This window comes from Aedes aegypti, chromosome 2 (assembly GCF_002204515.2).
Source record: "Aedes aegypti strain LVP_AGWG chromosome 2, AaegL5.0 Primary Assembly, whole genome shotgun sequence".
NCBI classification, from domain to species: domain Eukaryota; kingdom Metazoa; phylum Arthropoda; class Insecta; order Diptera; family Culicidae; genus Aedes; species Aedes aegypti.
This window is the reverse complement of record NC_035108.1, coordinates 225,487,751-225,506,468: the sequence shown is the minus strand read 5'-3', so window position 1 is coordinate 225,506,468 and position 18,718 is coordinate 225,487,751. Positions and strand designations below refer to the sequence as shown.

General features: G+C 36.5%; 1 protein-coding gene and 2 long non-coding RNA genes across 16 annotated transcripts in view; 1 reads left to right on the top strand and 2 right to left on the bottom strand.

Annotated features, from left to right (window-relative positions):
• Window positions 1-3,594, bottom strand: part of LOC110676403 — a 58,442-nt gene extending 54,848 nt beyond the window's left edge. Inside the window, exon 1 of the long non-coding RNA XR_002500348.1 lies at window positions 3,269-3,594. This is a non-coding gene — a long non-coding RNA (uncharacterized LOC110676403). The remainder of the gene's footprint in view (window positions 1-3,268) is intronic.
• Window positions 1-18,718, top strand: part of LOC5574827 (coiled-coil domain-containing protein AGAP005037) — a 302,411-nt gene that overhangs the window by 200,042 nt on the left and 83,651 nt on the right. For all 14 annotated transcript variants that reach the window (XM_021844163.1, XM_021844162.1, XM_021844160.1 and 11 more), the window contains 2 exons: window positions 14,544-14,606; window positions 14,664-14,941. In XM_021844163.1, coding sequence (XP_021699855.1) covers window positions 14,544-14,606; window positions 14,664-14,941 — 341 coding nt within the window. The remainder of the gene's footprint in view (window positions 1-14,543; window positions 14,607-14,663; window positions 14,942-18,718) is intronic.
• On the bottom strand, window positions 6,590-7,183 carry LOC110676404. Its single transcript, XR_002500349.1, has 3 exons — window positions 7,054-7,183; window positions 6,871-6,981; window positions 6,590-6,805 (listed from the first exon to the last, which is right to left on the bottom strand). It is a non-coding gene; the product is annotated as an uncharacterized LOC110676404 (long non-coding RNA).

The window sequence follows — 18,718 nt, the reverse complement described above, 5'->3', positions numbered from 1 at the left end:
AAAAATCTGCTGAGTTTACTATAATCTCTCACGTTTAGTATCATACAGGCGTATCTGCATTGATCGATTTCTCATCGTCATTTTTTATTTCTATTACACGAAATTGAATTTATTTTGTTACATTAGGATAAGTGTACCAGTTGTGGACATAGTGGTTCCCTATTTCGCCTTACGTAATTACTTTAATGTCTTCAAATTTTGAAAATTTTTGTGTATTGTAGTAGTTAGATTTAAGATATATCTTGATGTTAAAGCATTCAAAAAGACTTGAAATGTGAAAGTTATCAAAATGTCACATATGGCCAAATAGGGAACCACTATGGCCATAACTGGTGCACTTTCCCTATACGATGGAGCATTACGAACGACGATAAGTACTACCCACTAAGGGATGGTACACAAATTATGTCACGCTAAATTTCGACTTTTTCGAGCCCCTCCCTATCTTTGTCACGTTTTTTGTATGAGTCCTTCAAAAATTTTGTAAGGCGCTTGGATTGACCACCTCCCCCCCCCTTGGAGCGTGACGTAATTTGTGCATGACCCCTAAGTCAAAAAGTAGCTCATGGGCGCAAGTCAGTCCCATCTGCATTTTTGTTAAAATTGAGTTGAGTTCAGTTCTCAACATATCTTCCAATGCTCTTTCAGCTGCCCTAATGAGATAATAAGATTTGTTCGGAAAAAGTAGGAAAAAACAGCACGTCAAATTGTCCTATAATGAAAAGTAACCGCATATCAGTCCCACTACAGATTTCCGAACCGTGTAACACAGAAATGAACCGTGTTCTGATCAAACTGTGAAAGTTTCATTCAGTTTTGAACATTTTTTGAATATTCGTATGGAAAACGAATTTGGAAACTTCACACCCCATTTTCTCAATGCCTAATTTTTACAGATGGGACTGACTGCGATTCACGGCAGAGTAGCTAAAGAGAAAATAGATTAAGTGAAATCGATTACTGCAGTTACGCCCTTATGATACTGAACGCGATATCTGATAAAAATCACTGATCAGTGCAGTAAATGGAATCAAGTCCATAATAGCCTTAACTACATAGCACACGGTGTCTTTGTGGAGCAACTTTATTACAAAAAAATAGGTAAGTCTGAAATTTCAAACTAAAAACAATTAGATTTTTCTCTTTCATTTGCGACCAAAATCAAAATAATCGGTCGGGGGTCCAGAACATTTTTGTTTAATTTTGTGTAAAGTGTTTATGGATATGTTTTGTTGTACCGACGCACATTGCGTGGAACGTATGGAGGTACGGGACAAACTGCAAGATCAAACCATTTGAATAACTTGGCATGGAAATTAAAGTTGTTCTTGATCAAAAGAGCTGTAATAAGCATAAATGACATATGATATACGCATAATCGCCAAACTGTCTCAAGCATCATTTTAATTATTTTCCACTAAAACCCATGAAAATCGTACTTAAATTGATCATAATGATGTAAGAAGTTATTAGGACATATTTCTTGCATAACTTATGATCTCGTCCTAAGGTGAAGATACATCGAAGTCAAACCTCGAATTTTCAAGAGCACAAATCTAGAGAACCAGACATCCTTTTACGTCGAAAATTTTATTGATTGGTCGCCACCAGCGAGTGACCAGTGAGTTACCGTTTGTCTGCTTCTCTAGACTTGTGCTTATGAAAATTAGAGGTTTGGCTTCTATGTATGTTTACCCTAAAAACCATTGGTAACTGAGTATGTAGCTCGTTGTTATTAAGCAGATAAACGGACCAAAATAAAAACTGTCACCGCTGGGAGACAGAAGAGTATCTTCTCTTCATCGTAGCATTGTGAAATAAAGTGTAAATCCATTCGTTTGCTCAGTAATAACAAGCTACACACTTGGTCACCTACGGCTTTTAGGACGAGATCATACATTATGCGAATTTTCTCTTTTTACTCGTAGATACAAAGGTGAAATACCGGAATCTTTTCAAATGTATTACATACTTGCACATAAATTACAAATCTTGATAATTTAATTTTCTTATTGGAAATAGTAGCTTTATTTGTTATTCTAACAGGTGAATACTTATAGATGGATAACAGTTTTATAAAATGACCGGTCGCATTTGAAAAAAGCGCTGAAATCTTGACTAATATCCATTCTCCAGTATTTAAAAAAAAGAAAAAAAGACAATTTACACCGTCTTCAGCCAAAGGCTGCACAGACTGAACAATCACGAACATTAGGCAACGGACAACGCGAAACACCCAGTAGCCCAGTGATGAATTTTTCGTTTGACGAAAAGTTTTCACCGACTGGAGCGGGAATCGAACCCACACCTCGTGGCACAATACGCCTAGACGACCGACGCCGCTAACCGCACGGCCACGAAGCCCACATTTCTAGTATACTTAAATATTTACTTACAGATATACATACGTACATTCATTTATATATACATCCAAACATATGTACATTAGGGCGATTCAAATTTGAAAAATGTTTGAAAATCCAATTTCCCATATGTTCCTTAGCATCCTTACCATAAAAATAGTGTTCTGTGAAATTTTCAGCTTTCTAGGTGGTGATTTGAAGGTGGCCCAAAGACAATGTAGGTCTATATGAAAATTACTATGGAGAATTTTTGAGAAATGTTCCAAACACGCTATTACTGTAATGTATGAAAAACTTATCATCCCATATTGAAAACTCATTCTTCATATCTTAATGAAGGATGTTGCTGAAGAAACAAATCCCTTTGAGATAATTTTGTTTGGGATTTTTGTACATGTTTGCAGGGCTATAATCCCATATTAAGCTAAATAATAGGAAACAAACTCATGAATATCTTTTCTGCTATCCGTTGGATTGAATTTCTCTCTTGAGCAAATTTCTTTGTTTTGGTAGAAGAATGAGTTTTTATAATGGGATAATAAGTTTGTACTTATATTACATTACAAGCGTGTTTGGAACATATCTCAAAATTTCTTCATAGTAATTTTCATATAAACCTACATTGTCTTTTGGCCACCTTTAAATCACCACCTAGAAAGCTAAAAATTTCACAGAACACTATTTATACAGTAAGGATGACAAGAAACATATGGAAGATTGGATTCTCAAACATTTTTAAAACCACCCCAATGTACATAAACACACGGATACGCAAATACAAACATATGTGCAAGTCTCTCGAAATCAAAAAAAAAATACTCTAGACCCCCCGACCGATTTTTTTGGTTTTGCAGCAAATGAACGCGAGAGACCTAGATTTTATTGTGGCGAAGTTTCAGACTTACCTATTTTTTAGTAATAAAGTTGTTCTACGAAACACACCGTGAGCATTGTATTTCTATCATTGTATTTAAGGTTAAGATAAATCTAAGTTAAAGTTCAAATTTTCAAGAGCACGGATCCGTGCTCTTGAAAATTTGAAGTTTGGCTTCGATTCATCTTCACCTTTAGTCAAATTTGTCAATTCAAGAATGTTTCTAGTCATGAATACTGGGTAAATAAACCGAATTTATTTTTATATGTGGTGATGGTGACTATGTTTTGGTAAAATTAACAGATTAATGTGGTCAGTAAAAAAACGTTGGCGCAGTTCTTAATTTGACTACTGAATTACCACAATATGATTCAGTGTACAGTCACCCCACAGTTATGGATCCACTAAGGGTCATTTTTTCAGAACAAAATATGATTAAAAACATAGTGACGCTTTACAAATCAAAACTACCTCACTCGCACTGCAGAATATAGTTGTTTTCCAGAATACATCTCAAAATTCTCGGTTATTTTTGACAAAATGTCGATTTCGATAGAAATTGCAAACGATGTCCACCCCACATATGTGGATCAGTGGGAGAGGAGGATCCTTATTATGGATCAAATCGACTTATTAGGGATCATGCACAAATTACGTCACGCCCCAAGGGGGGAGGGGGTCGAGCCAAGCGTGACAACCCTTACAAAATTTTTGGAGGACTCATACAAAAAGTGTGACAAAGGGGGGGAGGGTCGAAAAAGTTGAAATTTAGCGTGACATAATTTGTGTACCATCCCTTATGGATCAAACCACTATAACAGCAATTTATCTGCTAGGTAAACGAATGGTGTGCTAGTGAAAGCATACGTTTTGGCGTTTGTTTCGGAATCGCCTTTGTTGGAAGACCACGCAGATCCTAGCGAGGCTAGCTCGTCCACAACCGATTGCAAATCATAAAGAAATACAATTCAGTAGATGTTTCCTTCAACTGGGCAGCTAACTGACTGATACCTCAATCAGCAGCTGCAACTCTCCTTATTCATTCCAACGCTTCTGGGAATACGGTTGACATTTTATTTCTTATGGATGGAAAAAATATGCTTAAGCATATTATAATTGATTGCGATTCTTTGGGCTTGTTCATATATTTCATAACGCTGAAATTGGCCATTTTGGACACCCACCCACCCCCTTGTGACGCTTTTTGTATTGATATTTTGACGTTACCTACGTCTTACGGCAATATACTGGGTGTCAATTGAAAATCTAAAATGTTGAGACCGTCACGAAATTATGTAAGATTTTGAATACTGATAACTCAGCCATTTATCGGTAGATGTTCAATATTTTCCCACCAATCGGTCGGAAATTTATACAGCATTTTACTCAAATGGAGAAAACTTTTGATTTTTGACGATGGACTGTCGAAAATTGGGAAAATGTCGACCCCTTTCTTACGCAGCCAAACTCGTTCATATTGTCTTTCACGATTCCTTTGTGCACTATAAAACCAGACCAATTTCTGCTTCTTCGCGCATTCTTCTTTTGACGTTAACTACATCTTACAGCAATATACTGGGTGTCAATTGAAAATCTAAAATGTTGAGACCGTCACGAAATTATGTTAGAGTTTGAACTAAAGGAAGGCTGCAACTATGAAAATCGACTAAAATTCAAATGCAGAAAATGCCTTGGCGTAGTTAACGTCATGCGGTCACCCCCTCAAGCGTTATGAAATTAATGAATGGGCCCTTTACATATTTATGGTTCGCGTAGGTAAAATGTGTTCTCCGGAATTGCAACTCTATTTGATGAGATCTGTGTGCTATCCATAACTGTGAGGTGACTGTACCTTGTGTACATACAAATGGCAGCAGGTCTGACAGCAAATGCTTAGTGACATCTATATTGATAAATAAGCAAATATATCGTTCCATTTTCTTATTAGAAATTTTATATGTCCACTCAAAATTATTTTTCGTTGCGGGCATGACATCTATTGAGTAATTCGCAATGGGTATGCACGTCACATTATTTCTTTTCAGAGCATCGCTAAGGAGTTGATGCATGCTAAGAAAACATATAACAATTTGAACGGCTACATTACTGTGGGATATGCTTCGGGTTCGAGCTTGAAAAAGTTGGGGTTTAGTCGGGTTTGGTGAGCATTTCAGGTCAGGTCCGGGTTTGAAATAATCAAATATGTCGGGTATGGGTCGAATTTGGGTTTGTAAAATGTGAAACCAGATCATCTAACCATTTTTAGTTCGATTCACCCATTTCCAGCCAAAACTGGATTAACTCTAATTATGATCAACTACTGCTTTATTTGGTTTAGAGTAATTGACACTGAGATTAAACGGCTAGACCAAAATTCACTAACCGAAGGGTTTGAACATTGCTTCTAAATGTGAGTTAAATTGACACATCGTATAAATGCTTCTCTTGTTTTTATTGATGTATTTAAATATCCAAACTCTGATGCTTGGAAATAATCATCCTGCTAAATAAATGTTTTATCTATATTTGTATTTAGGGTTCTATTTTATGAGTTAAGTCGATCCGAAACAACTCGGCTGAAGCCATTGTCGATGAAAAAATTCGCTCGACTCGGCTCTGTCACTCGAGCTTATCGACAGTTATCACATTATGTGTCTGGATTACTATGGGAGCCAGCGAGTGATGAATTCCATATATTTCATTATTTTCATGAAGATTGACAAAGGTTTATAAACCTTTAGCATATGAGCCTTATTGAATTTGTTAAGGGTTAGTTATTTTCAAACTAAAGTTTAGGTTGAATTTTGCCCAAACAAAATCTTAGTTTGATTCAACCTTGTACCGGGTACCCCCGTTGGTTTGACCACATTTAATCTGAACACCTTTTAATCTGTACCCCGCTAATTTGCACAACGTTCAGATTAAAAATGGTTCAAACGTCATTTAGCTCATGGAACGAAGTGAAGTACGATGGAACGCCGTGGAACGGAACGCAGAATCAAAACAAAACAGTGGAAGAGGTAACCAGAAACACGTTTCTAGGGTAACTAGATGTTCAAATTAAAAATGAACCCCGATGGTTTGCATGAGGTACCGTTCAAATTAGCGGGGGTGCACGGTACGGTGGTTAAAACAAACTAACATTTAGGTTGTTTTTTATTTCGTGATTTTACACCTAAAATCAACAAAAGTTTGTTCTAAACAACCAAGTTGTTTTGTTTGACATTTGTAGGTTGTTTCAAACAATGAAAATTAGTTTGAAATTACCAATATTGAGTTTGTTGTAAACAAATTTCTAAGCATTGTTTGCTGGTAGGTCTACTGTTTTTCGCTTCATATTGATTTTTTTTTATTTTAATGGTAATTAAATTTTTTTAACCTGAAATTTTGTATTTTTATTTAGAATGCAAATTTGTGCAAATATCGAATAAAGTTGATCCACATTTTAGCTGCATTTTGCGCTGATGCTTCCTTTTATCTATCATGGCCGCCAGACTTTTGATTTGCGTACAAGGATCCTGCTTTTTTGCGCCTAAATATCGGATTGTAAAGCCATATCAATGTGTTTCTGTGAATAAAGCATGAGGTTGAATGTGTCCGTATCATATATAAATATACTTTATGCATAAATACCTTTCTACACATGCAGGCATCTTTTTAATGGTGATTCAAATCGTATTGCTTCATTGACGGGGTTCTATAAGATTACACTTGATTCCTGGTAATTGCGTGCGTGGTTTGATTCTAGAATTTAAATTGAAAATTATTTATATAAGCAATTAAAACAAAAGGCAGTATATTGAAGTTAAACATCACCTGATTTCACTTCCATATTGAAGATTTGTGAGCTTTGTTCAATTAACAATTACACAATGGACCGAATGGCGTTGATAAGGAGCAAAGCAGTAAAAAAAAACAACTAACACTTTGTTAAAAACAAAGTGAACATTTGTTAAAAACATTTAAATTATCGGTTTAGAACAAACAAAATTTTACTAAACGCAACATATTTTCTTAGGTTGAAATCAACTAACAAGGGAAGGTCACGATGGTGTTACACGGGGTTTTCAACCGGACTATTTTTGTTAGACTCGACATGTCAAAATATGAAAAACCCCAAAGCCTTTCGGGTGATGGATCAGTGGTGTAGCCAGGAGGGGCTCTGAAAGGATCGATTTTGTACGAATATAATATTATTGAGTCAATTGAAAATTTGTCAAAAAGATTTCTCTCAGTATTTTGTAAGATAGTAATGAACACAACGAACTTTAATGTATGTTTATAACGTTTTTTTATGCCATTGACGTTAATTACATGGAATATGAGCACCAAAACAAATTTGGTTTTATTAGAGTAGTATACCAATGAGAAACCCATTCCGATTGCGCCTATGGCATGGAAAAAATAAATTTTAAACATACATTAATGTCAATTCTGTTCTCTACCATCACAAAAAATACTAAAAAAATTTTTTTGTCAAATTTCCAATTAGCTAAATAATGTAAGATACGTACAAAATTACCCCTTTAAGAGCCCCTCCTGGCTTCACCACTGGTCCATCACCCGAAAGGCTTTGGGGTTTTTCATATTCCGACATGTAGAGTCTAACAAAAATAGTCCGGTTGAAAACCCCGTGTAACACCATCGTGACCTTCCCTTGTAAGAATCTATTTTGTTTCAATAAAAATTAGAGATTTACATCAACAAAAATGCAGTTGAAAACAACCAAAACTCTACATTAAATTTCAACCAATGAATTGGTTGCACTAAGGTCTAAGGTCTTTTTTCTCCGTGATCCCTTGGATCACAGTTGCACTGGTTTTGTGTTCTGTAACTCGATACCTCCCCAACTCGATGGTCCCTTCAATATCGAGTTAGGAAGAGTTGTCTGTATAAGTATTGTTGTGGTGAACATTTTTACTTTATCTTACTGCATACTTTTTCGCGCTGACACTTATAGCTCCACCTATCTCGTCCAGCAAAAGATGTTCCGACATTGACGCCAACGACATTCTTCCTCGTAATCCGGAGTTTGAATAATTCTTGAAAATTTCTTTCGAAAATGCAAATGTTGAAAGTTTTATATTTTTAAAACAAGTACTGGCCTAAATATTTTAAGGGGTCTATTTTATAAATCGAGCGGTTCCATGTGACTCATCTGTAGTCATTGTCGATCAAAGCAAGCATGCATATTTCAGATGTCACCCGTCGACTCCCATAGTAATCTAGTCACATAAAGTGACAACTGTCGATAAACTCGAGTGACAGAGCCGAATCGAGCGAAATTTTTGGTCGACAGTGACTTCAGTCGAGTCGTTTTTGATCGACTCGACTTATAAAATAGGGCCCTAAGTATGCTTAAAAAAAATTGCCGTTGCTTACTAATATCTTGGCCCCTGAACCCGAACATGAAGGCCAACGCTTTTTCGGTTATTTTAAAATTAAAAACTCCATCATTCGCGGAATACGCCCAATTGTAGGCAATTTCCTAAGGAAATTAAGGGCCCTATTTTATAAGTCGAGTCGACCAAAAACTACTCGACTGGAGTCACTGTCGATCAAAAGTTTTGCTCGACTCGGCTCTGTCACTCGAGTTTATCGACAGTTGTCACTCTATGTGACTGGATTACTATGGGAGTCGACGGGTGACATCTGAAATATGCATGCTTACTCTGATCGACAATGACTACAGATCATTGTTTCTAAAAGTTAATACATTTACAAATGAACAAAACTCTATTTTCGCAAAAACTTAAATTCTTATAAGTCATCCATTCTTGCATTGAAAATGTTCCATCGAAAAATTAAGATTTACATTTTTTTACGAGAAGGGTCATCCTGATTGATGTTACCTCGCTGATCAATGTTACCCCATCTTACGGTAACTCTATTGCTATTAGACGCTAACTCAAAACTAACGGGGATGTATTGAATGAGGCACATATTTTACGTATAGATAGACGTTTACTGTACGTGATGATTGAAATTAACATATCCGATATCTAATATTTCCTTAGCGTGCATCTCTCTTATTTTTTAAATAAGCGTTTATTTTAGGCAGTAAGTAGGGAGTCGATGCCGGTTATGGACCCTTTGCGTATTATGGACCCCCTACAGAAAAACATAAAATTAACACTCAAAGCAACTTTATTCCTATGAAAATCCACCGGGGGAACTTCGATTACTTTGTTTCAGGCAAAATATTTGGTTTGAGACGCATAAATACAGATATTTGAACAGTTTTGTAAATTAAATTAAACCTCACAAGAGGGTCCATAATACGCATTTCCAGGTGGGTCCATAATAGGCTCGTCGGCAGCGAGCCGGATTACATGGGAATCAAATGGAGGGTCCATAATACGCAACGTCAAATTTGTAAACAATCCTATTATGGACCCCGGGAGGGTCCATAATAGGCATTCGGACAACAGTTTTTCAAATGCATATTTCGCTGGAAAAATTGAATGATTTTGTATGTTTCATAGACGTACTATGAAGTAAAGATATTGAATTTGTTGTTAGACTCCATAAAACGTATATGCGTCTGAGATATCATTGCGGAAAAGCGTCTAGAATGAATTTCAGCTACTAAGGGGTCCATTATTAGCATTGAAACCCTAGAATTTATTTCGTCTATCTGATGTCAAAATCGTTTTTGAACGTAGGTTGGAATTGAAGAAACCCGTCCTGAATCACAGTTTCAACCCAAAACTGGCTCAAGTTAGATCAAACTAAAATTTGTCTGATGTTTGGTTTTTTGCGTTTTTTTTTATGATTTTCACCAACTCAGTTTCCAAAAACTAAAACGATATAACTCAATCCATATCAGAATAATGCCCGGCCCATATACAGTATTAGTTATATCTTCTAGACCGAAAAAAAGTAAAGTAATCTTAACTGAACAGCGTGTGTGTACGCAAATTACTGCAAGTCTGACAGCATACCTCTAGTGACATCTATATTGATAAATTAGTAACTATATCATATGATTTTCTTATAAGAAATTTCATACGTCCACTTAAAGTTATTTGCAGCCATGTCATGTTTTGAGTAATTCACAGTGGGCGGTATGAATAAAAAGCGTTGAACTTTACTACATGTAGCATCTACTCAAAAACAAAATCCACAAAGTTTACTACACTTTTGGTATGAATAAAAAACCTTTCGAACATGTAGTACCTACTACTTTCGAACATGAGCAGTGACTGATGCTGCACGTTAAGAAAATTCTATTCAGAGTGCAGAGTGGTGCTGCACGTTAAGAAAATTCCATTCAGAGTGACACTTAAAATCAATAAAATCATGCATGCCAAATTTGTCGCTTATTCGCACGACAAATCATGTGAATTCCCGCTATACATCGCGTAATTGAGCATGGACATTAATTCATGTAAACTATGTAATTTTACACGATTTGAGGTATAGATTTGCGATAATTTGAATTGTGTGAATTTTATGATGATGATTACAAAGATTTTTTTCTGAGAATTTTGGAATTTCAGCTAGAAATCTCCTATGAAGGAATCTTGAGATTATGGAATAATAAAGTTCCTAACATTTTCAAAATTCCAGTACTATAAATTTGATGAAATAGCTGTAGAATTTTGAGCTTCCTCTGTGAATTAAAAAAAAACAGCATGTTGAACTCCGATGATGGATATGTATTTCTTAGTAGTTCTGTGGTATTCTCCTTATTTCGGTAGGTTTCCTTTTACTATCCCTGGAATTCTTAGAAATAAAAACAAATTCTCACAATAGTGGTTAAATTAAGGATTTTCTTTTACATTTTTTCATTCAGACATTCAAAGGTTTATACTATAATAGCAGATTTCCTCTGAAATCTCAACGGAACTGGAAATCAAAGGGATCTAAAATTTATACGAATTCCAAAGATTCGGAGCAGAGTTTGCAGGAATCTCACTGAAATCTAAGAGATTCTTACAGAAATACCGACTTAAAGATACCCTAATAATTTCAAAAGATTAATAGCCAGATCAAATACCGGATTTACATTATTCCCAAAAGAATCCCAGAATTGTTATAACAAATCTAGAATGCCTATCGGAAACCCAGAATTACTATAGAGATTCCAGAATTCCGAAAGAAATCAGAGAATCTTGGATGTCAGTTAGTCATTAATTCTTACAAAAATTAAGAATTACTTTATAATTAGCTAAAATCCATCCTTCTACCGAGAATTCCTAAGAAACAACATAATTATCGTAATGCCATATTGAACATAATTATCATAATGAGTATCTTCGTACCTGCCACACGACATTCACATGCAAAATGCTCAATTGACATTGAAAGCTCTCAGTTAACAACTGTGTAAGTACTCATAAGAACACTAAGCTGAAAATTAGGCTCTGTCCCAGTTAGGACGTACACACTTAAACGGTTTCGCCGAGAACCCAACAGTTGATATCTCGGTAATAATTTGACGATTCTCGGTAAAACTTTTACCGAGATCTCGGTCAACGTTTACCGAATCTCGGTAACGTTCGTAGCTGTTGGGTTCTCGGCGAAAAATTTTACTGAGGTCGGTGAAATAATTTAAGTGTGTAACGCCAGGGGCCCAGATAGCCGTAGCGGTAAACGCGCAGCTATTCAGCAAGACCAAGCTGAGGGTCGTGGGTTCGAATTCCACCGGTCGAGGATCTTTTCGGGTTGGAAATTTTCTCGACTTCCCAGGGCATAGAGTATCATCGTACCTGCCACACGATATACGCAAAAATGGTCATTGGCATAGTAAGCTCTCAGTTAATAACTGTGGAAGTGCTCATAAGAACACTAAGCTGAGAAGCAGGCTCTGTCCCAGTAGGGACGTAATGCCAGAAAGAAGAAGAAGAAGAAGAAGAACGCCAGAAAGAGAAAGAATAGCAGATCTCTCAAATAAATTCAAAATTCCTTACCGGAATCTCAAAATTCTTTTCGAAATATCAAAATTTCTACGGAAATTTCAAAATACCTTTCGAAATATCAAAGCTGACATCTTTTTACCATGATATTTACTCAAATTTTAAGGATTACATTCATTTCAACAATCTCAAAGCATGGGTAGCAACCTCTGAAGCTTACTACCAGTAGCTCTTTTAGTAAATGCTACCTTTATTCATAGCAACGTGTTGTTTGTAGTATGTTCGAAAGGTGTAGAAAGAGAAATGACACAAACATCACAGACAAACAGACGTCACACTCTCATCGCTGTCCATCGACCAACTTTTTAACGATCGATTCGAATATATGGTAGGTGGACAATCGACCACCCGCAGCGCTCGCGTCGTTTTTGTTCGTGTTTGACGTTTACACACTACCGCACCCTGTTGGTCCATCGGCCAACTACAGAATTTTTAGCATTGGGCGTACATGTTTTCGCGACTATGATTTTGATCGCGATTTATTCTAAGTGTTACGTCTGTTTCTCTGTGCAAACATGTTCCACTCGTGTTCCACATATAGCGTTTACTACCGATAATGTAGTAAACTCAACTTTACTACATTTTATTCATACGGCCCAATGTGTATACACGATTCACTATTTCTACCCACAGTATAGGGCCTGCTCACAAATTTCAAAACGCTGAACGGGGGTGGGTGAATGTTATAGAAAAGTTACAGCTCATACAAAATTCTTAAAATTATTAATATAAAACGCGAGGGAGTGGATGGGTGTCGAAAATGGCAATTTTTAGCGTTAAGAAATTTGTGAATGAACCATTAGTTTCGATATACTAAGAAATTGAAGAAACATTAATTTCACTTCAAAATCGGAACAATAACAATTGAAAGCAAAATAAGTTTTTTTTTTATTTTGCAACAGAAATAAGTAGAAAAACAATAACATTCTTTTCTGAGCACTTTCAACTGAGGTTTACATTACACTGAGAACAGCGTTGCGGTTGAAAATACTATATCAGAGGGTTAAATTAAGGGGCCCAGATAGCCGTAGCGGTAAACGCGCAGCTATTCAGCAAGACCAAGCTGAGGGTCGTGGGTTCGAATCCCACCGGTCGAGGATCTTTTCGGTTGGAAATTTTCTCGACTTCCCAGGGCATAGAGTATCTTCGTACCTGCCACACGATATACACATGCAAAAATGGTCATTGGCATAGTAAGCTCTCAGTTAATAACTGTGGAAGTGCTCATAAGAACACTAAGCTGAGAAGCAGGCTCTGTCCCAGTGGGGACGTAACGCCAGAAAGAAGAAGAAGAAGAAGGGTAAATTAAATACACAGCGCCACTTGATTTGTGCAGACTAAATTCGCATTTATTTCAAATAGTTTGTGTTTTCAAATTTACCATGGCATCATTTCGACAGTAAAAATTACTATATCATGGTTAAAAACTTTCAACAAGCCAGAATCGAACCGAGGATCTGGCGATTGTCAAGCGCGAACAAAACGCAAATCACAGCTCAATCTTGGTTGGAATAGTAAATTTAAAAACCTTTTCATGGTTCTTATTACTTCAACGCTTATTTCAGTGTAGCTTCGAAATAAATAAAAAACTCTCAGCGTTTCAGATGAAACAATATTTTCGATTGGTGTTGTGTACTTCTTTATTTTCATTTGAAACCGTCTACACTACTAGAGTGTCTATTCCGGGAAATCTCAGTATCCCGGGATTTCTTAGATTTTTATTAAATCACTATTTTCATTGGAATGGAAATAAAATTTCAACTGTACCGTTAAGTCACCAGTCTAAGTGCGGACTCCATTCACCGTGCACGTATACAGATTCTTACAGAACATCCATTCAATTTTCACAAATTACTGTTTTGTTGGCATGAAATGAAATAATTCTTGTCACAATGTACTTTGAAATAAACATTTAATGTAGTCAAAATCATGTGAATTCTGTTTATTAATGAGATTTTCCAATGCTATTAGTAGAAACGCCAAAAATTCACATTTTACATTTTATACATGGTTCCGAATTCTCACTCATTCTCACGATAATGGATTTATCTCTCACATCAATTTTCAGCGATAAGCTGGCATGTGATTTTATCTGTCAGCAAAACAAAGCGAAAATAAATAATTGCACATTTCCACAGCTGTGATAAGTTTGTTTTCTCTTTCTCCTATCCATGGAGAACTTTTCCTGTATCCATCGTGGCGAGCAGCAGTTGCTTTTATGCACCAAATTAACCTCTACTTTCGTCAAGTTGATGAGGTAGCAAGGATAGCGTGCACGCATCGCGGTTGTTTTTAGCAATGTTTTAGGTTCGAATCCCGTTCTTGGCACCAGTTACATATTCAAATTAATCATCCTCTATATTTGTTTTTTTTTTACCTTTTAAGCTGACACAAAACCATCAAAACCTGCAATCAAATCCTCAACGTTGCCACGAACATCATCTCAAGGTAACTTTCGGAAAAAGTTAACAATGTTATTTTTCCTTAAAGAAAATTATATTTCAGAACGTGATCGGTTGAAGCCTGCACCACCACCAAAACCGCTAGTATTAGCGGCGAATCAATACAACGCAGACCTGTCGCTCGCACCGGAAGTATACAATAATCTGCGAGGATTGCAGAAAAAGGCCAAAGATTTGAGAACAGAAGTACGAGCAATGCGGCGCCTAACCCAAACACAAGCGGTTGCCATACGAGAAGATATAAAGGATACATTTATGAGAATACGGGCAACATTGCTGTCCAGTAGTGGAGCACATTGGGGACAATCAGATCAAGAACGAGTATGTTCTAAATTCATTTATTATTTATTATTTATTATTTTATACACTTTACATACATAAACATCTCTTGATGATTATTGAGTAATGGCTCGAAAACAACTTAGCTGTTTTTTTTTAATTACGATAATTTTCAAAAACCTAAACAATAATCGTACATCAAGAAATGTTAAATTAAATGATTTTTAACGTTCAATGATCCGTCATCGTAATCATCGGAGGTCATAATTATACGGAGTTTGACGAAACATCGCAATGTTTCTCCCATAAGAACAAAATTAAAAAGGAGCAAAACCGCGATTGTTCCTTTCATCTGGGGATCGCCGCATGTCCTTTTGAGCAAACGCGACTATATCGTAATGATATGATGTTGAATCGGAAGCCTTTCGAACTTTTTTTTGAATGGGTTACTATCATTCATAGATATATTCTGAGATATGCAATATAAATTATCAAAAACGTTTGTATGATGTTCAGGCTATGTAGGTAAAATGAAAATTTTCTCCATGTTTTAATAACGATAAAAAATTGTAGAAATTTTTATATCTTAGTCTGGATTCATGTCGCTGCGTTAGATAATATCTCTTTTTTGATGTTGTGCGATAGAATTATACAAATTAATCGTTTTTACATTAGAAACTAAATGATATTCTTATGGTGTCCATTTTACCACCACTTCCCCTATTACCAAAAAGTGTGACTATGAAATCTGCACCCACCATTCTAAAGATGGGGGAAAAGCATTATATTCTATCCTCAAGATATATGTGCCATTTTTCGGATTTTCATATAAAGTAGGGCTAAAACGTATGAATGGGTCGAAGATTAGTGCTGGGTCGAAAATTGGCGCTTTTCCCCTGGTTACCTAGCATCTTTTCATTGAATTTGAAAATGTTTCATCGATGTTCATTTCCCTCAGCTATTGAGATTGGAATATATATGTAGCGCCATTTTCATGGGATATTTTCATATTTAAAACAAATCCCGTATGCTGTATTGTTTAGATTTCAAAACTAATTAAATTATCATTAGTTTCACATATAATATTCAAAAGATGTGACATCAAGCATCTTCCCTGAATGTTAACTTATCTCGTTGACGTTATATTTTATTCATCAGTCTTCCAAAATCATCATTGCACAAGAGAGATGTAAAAAGCATGCCCTGGGAAACTTCATTTTCTAATGATGAATTTGAATCCTCGCATTCCATTGCTCCTATGATCATTTGATGGAAATTATCGCATTATTGATGCAGGTCATTTTAGCCGCTCTGGAATCGAATATATTTGACGTTGGAATATGCATCAAATGATTAAAGGACTCGATTCAAAATTATCAAATGATTAAAGGACTCGATTCAAAGTTACCTCTAGGAAGATGCACAGAAGGAAAAATTTCGAGAATGAATATTCAAAGGAAGTGAATAAGGACTCAAAGGGTCAATACAATTTTGATCACAATTTTCAATATATTAGAAACCAAAAGGGCTATAGTTAAATTTGTCCATGCAACGTAACACTAGTTCTATCCTTGTTTCGCACTTGAATTAATCCCAGAAAAATACTAAAAAAAAGGTCTTTGTGCTAGCAGTAAACCCGAATCAAGCTAGAAAATTTGTTTAGTAATAAGCATTCACGCAAGTCCTTGAATTACCAGTAATTAACAGTCTTTGTTGAGTTGATATTCATGATTTTTGGCCCGTGTTCAAGTGTAGTCGCGGGACTGACAGACTCCGAGTCTTTATCCATCTGCTAGGTAAAATAGATCTAATTTCAGAAACTGACGCCATTAACAAAGAATTGTCAAAGGATATTGCCCTAGCCCGACAAACAAGATGAAACTAGAGTTCAGATTAGCACATTTGACACCGTGATGCACCATGAAAAGGTGATCTACCCGCGTTACGGGAACTCTATACTACAGAGCCTAGTTTTATTTAGTCATAAGCGAGTCGGGTGAAGTGAGACGAGTCGCATAAAGTGACGAAAGCCAACTCGTTTTATTTAATTAACACAAGTCGACTCACGTCATACCTAATTGTAGTAAAAAAAAACTGAAGTGAACCAAACCCTTGCAGTCCATAAAGGAGAGGGAGGAGACAGCTAGCTTTGATTGCGAGCTCCCAAAAGTCAAGGGAACCTGTCACCAACTGTTACTTCACATTCCTTGTTGAGTGCTCGCCCGAGTCAGTCGACTATCGCGCTTTGTGACATACCGAAACCGAAGTTCACCAGTGTTTTTCCCAAGTATATGGGTTTTTCCTGGCTACGATTGGAAAGCATATTGCCGATAGTGCACCCGCACAAGGAGCAGCTACCATTGGCCGAGCCCAGTTTGGTAGACTGAACATCTTTAACCACATCACCACCAGCATTAATCGGTGGCAATAATACCACAAGAGGCACCATCTAATTCGCACCACGTGGCAGAACAAAGGCGATCGGCGTCATCGTTTCATCGCATCAAAACAAGCTGCAGAAATATACGATCGCATTACGCCGGTACATCTGTCCTCGCAGCTAAAGCAGCAGAAAGGAGATTGTAGGTATTGTTCCTCTCCAGTTCCATACCATCCGCATTACTTGGTCGCTGTTAGTCTCCGTTGTTAGAGTGATATTCTCACAGTGGTCTCGAAGTGCTCTTTCGCTCAATTAATTGGCATATTTTTTGATAATTTTTTCAAAACATTTTGTTAAGGTAATATTCACACACCGTGTGACACAGTGGTCTCGGAGTGTTTTATTGCTCAATTAATTAGTTTTTTTTTTCCGCTTTATTTTTTGTAAATAAATAAATATATTTTTTTTTTCTCTTTTTTTATTATTACATTTTTTTTGTAAATACTTTTTTCGTTATTTTTTTTTTCTTCGTTGATTTTTTTTTCTTGTTATATATATTTTTTTTTTCGTCAAAATTTTTTTTTATTTTTTTTTTATTTTACACTATTAGGAATTTCTCGCCATACTAGTTATAGCACGTAAGTTGGTTTTTATTTAATTCCTTTGAAAACAGTGTGATTAAATTAAGTGAAGTTAGAGTTAGAGTTACTCATTAGAGTGTTGACCTTCCTTTGCGGTAGAGCAAAAATTGCTCCGCAATGGAACCAAATGATACTGGCGGGGGCTCGCCGGAATATTTAGGGATCTATTTTGTAATTCGAGCGAATTCACGTGACTCGTCTGAAGTCATTGTCGATCAAAGTAAGCATGCATATTTCAGATGTCACCCGTCGACTCCCATAGTGATCCAGTCACATAGAGTGACAACTGTCGATAAACTCGAGTGACAGAGCCATGTCGAGCGAAATTTTTGATCGACAGTGACTCCAGTCGAGTCGTTTTTGATCGACTCGACTTATAAAATAGGGCCCTTAGTCTCTTCTGACGATGAGTTAGTTTTGGGTCAGATAGCTCAAATTCTAAAAACCCAACATAGTGAGGCTATGGAGACCATCGATGATGATACTCCTTCTCCCCCTTTATCTCCCTCATCTGTGCCTCCAGTACACTCAGGTACTGCATTGTCAGGAGATGTTAGGGTTAATCCCTCTCTTCATGATTTACCACATTCGTCTCAAAAGCAAATGGTTACTAATTCTGGTCTGCCCGGCAGTTTAAGCCAATCCCATGCGTTTCCCCCCTCTGGTTCCTCCTCAAACCCGGCGCCCCCCGCCATAAAGCTTACCCACCCGGATCTAAGGGTCCCTTTCTGGTTTTCTTTCGGCCCAAAGCGAATGGTAAACCATTGAACAAACTTCAAATTGAAAGGGATCTGGCAA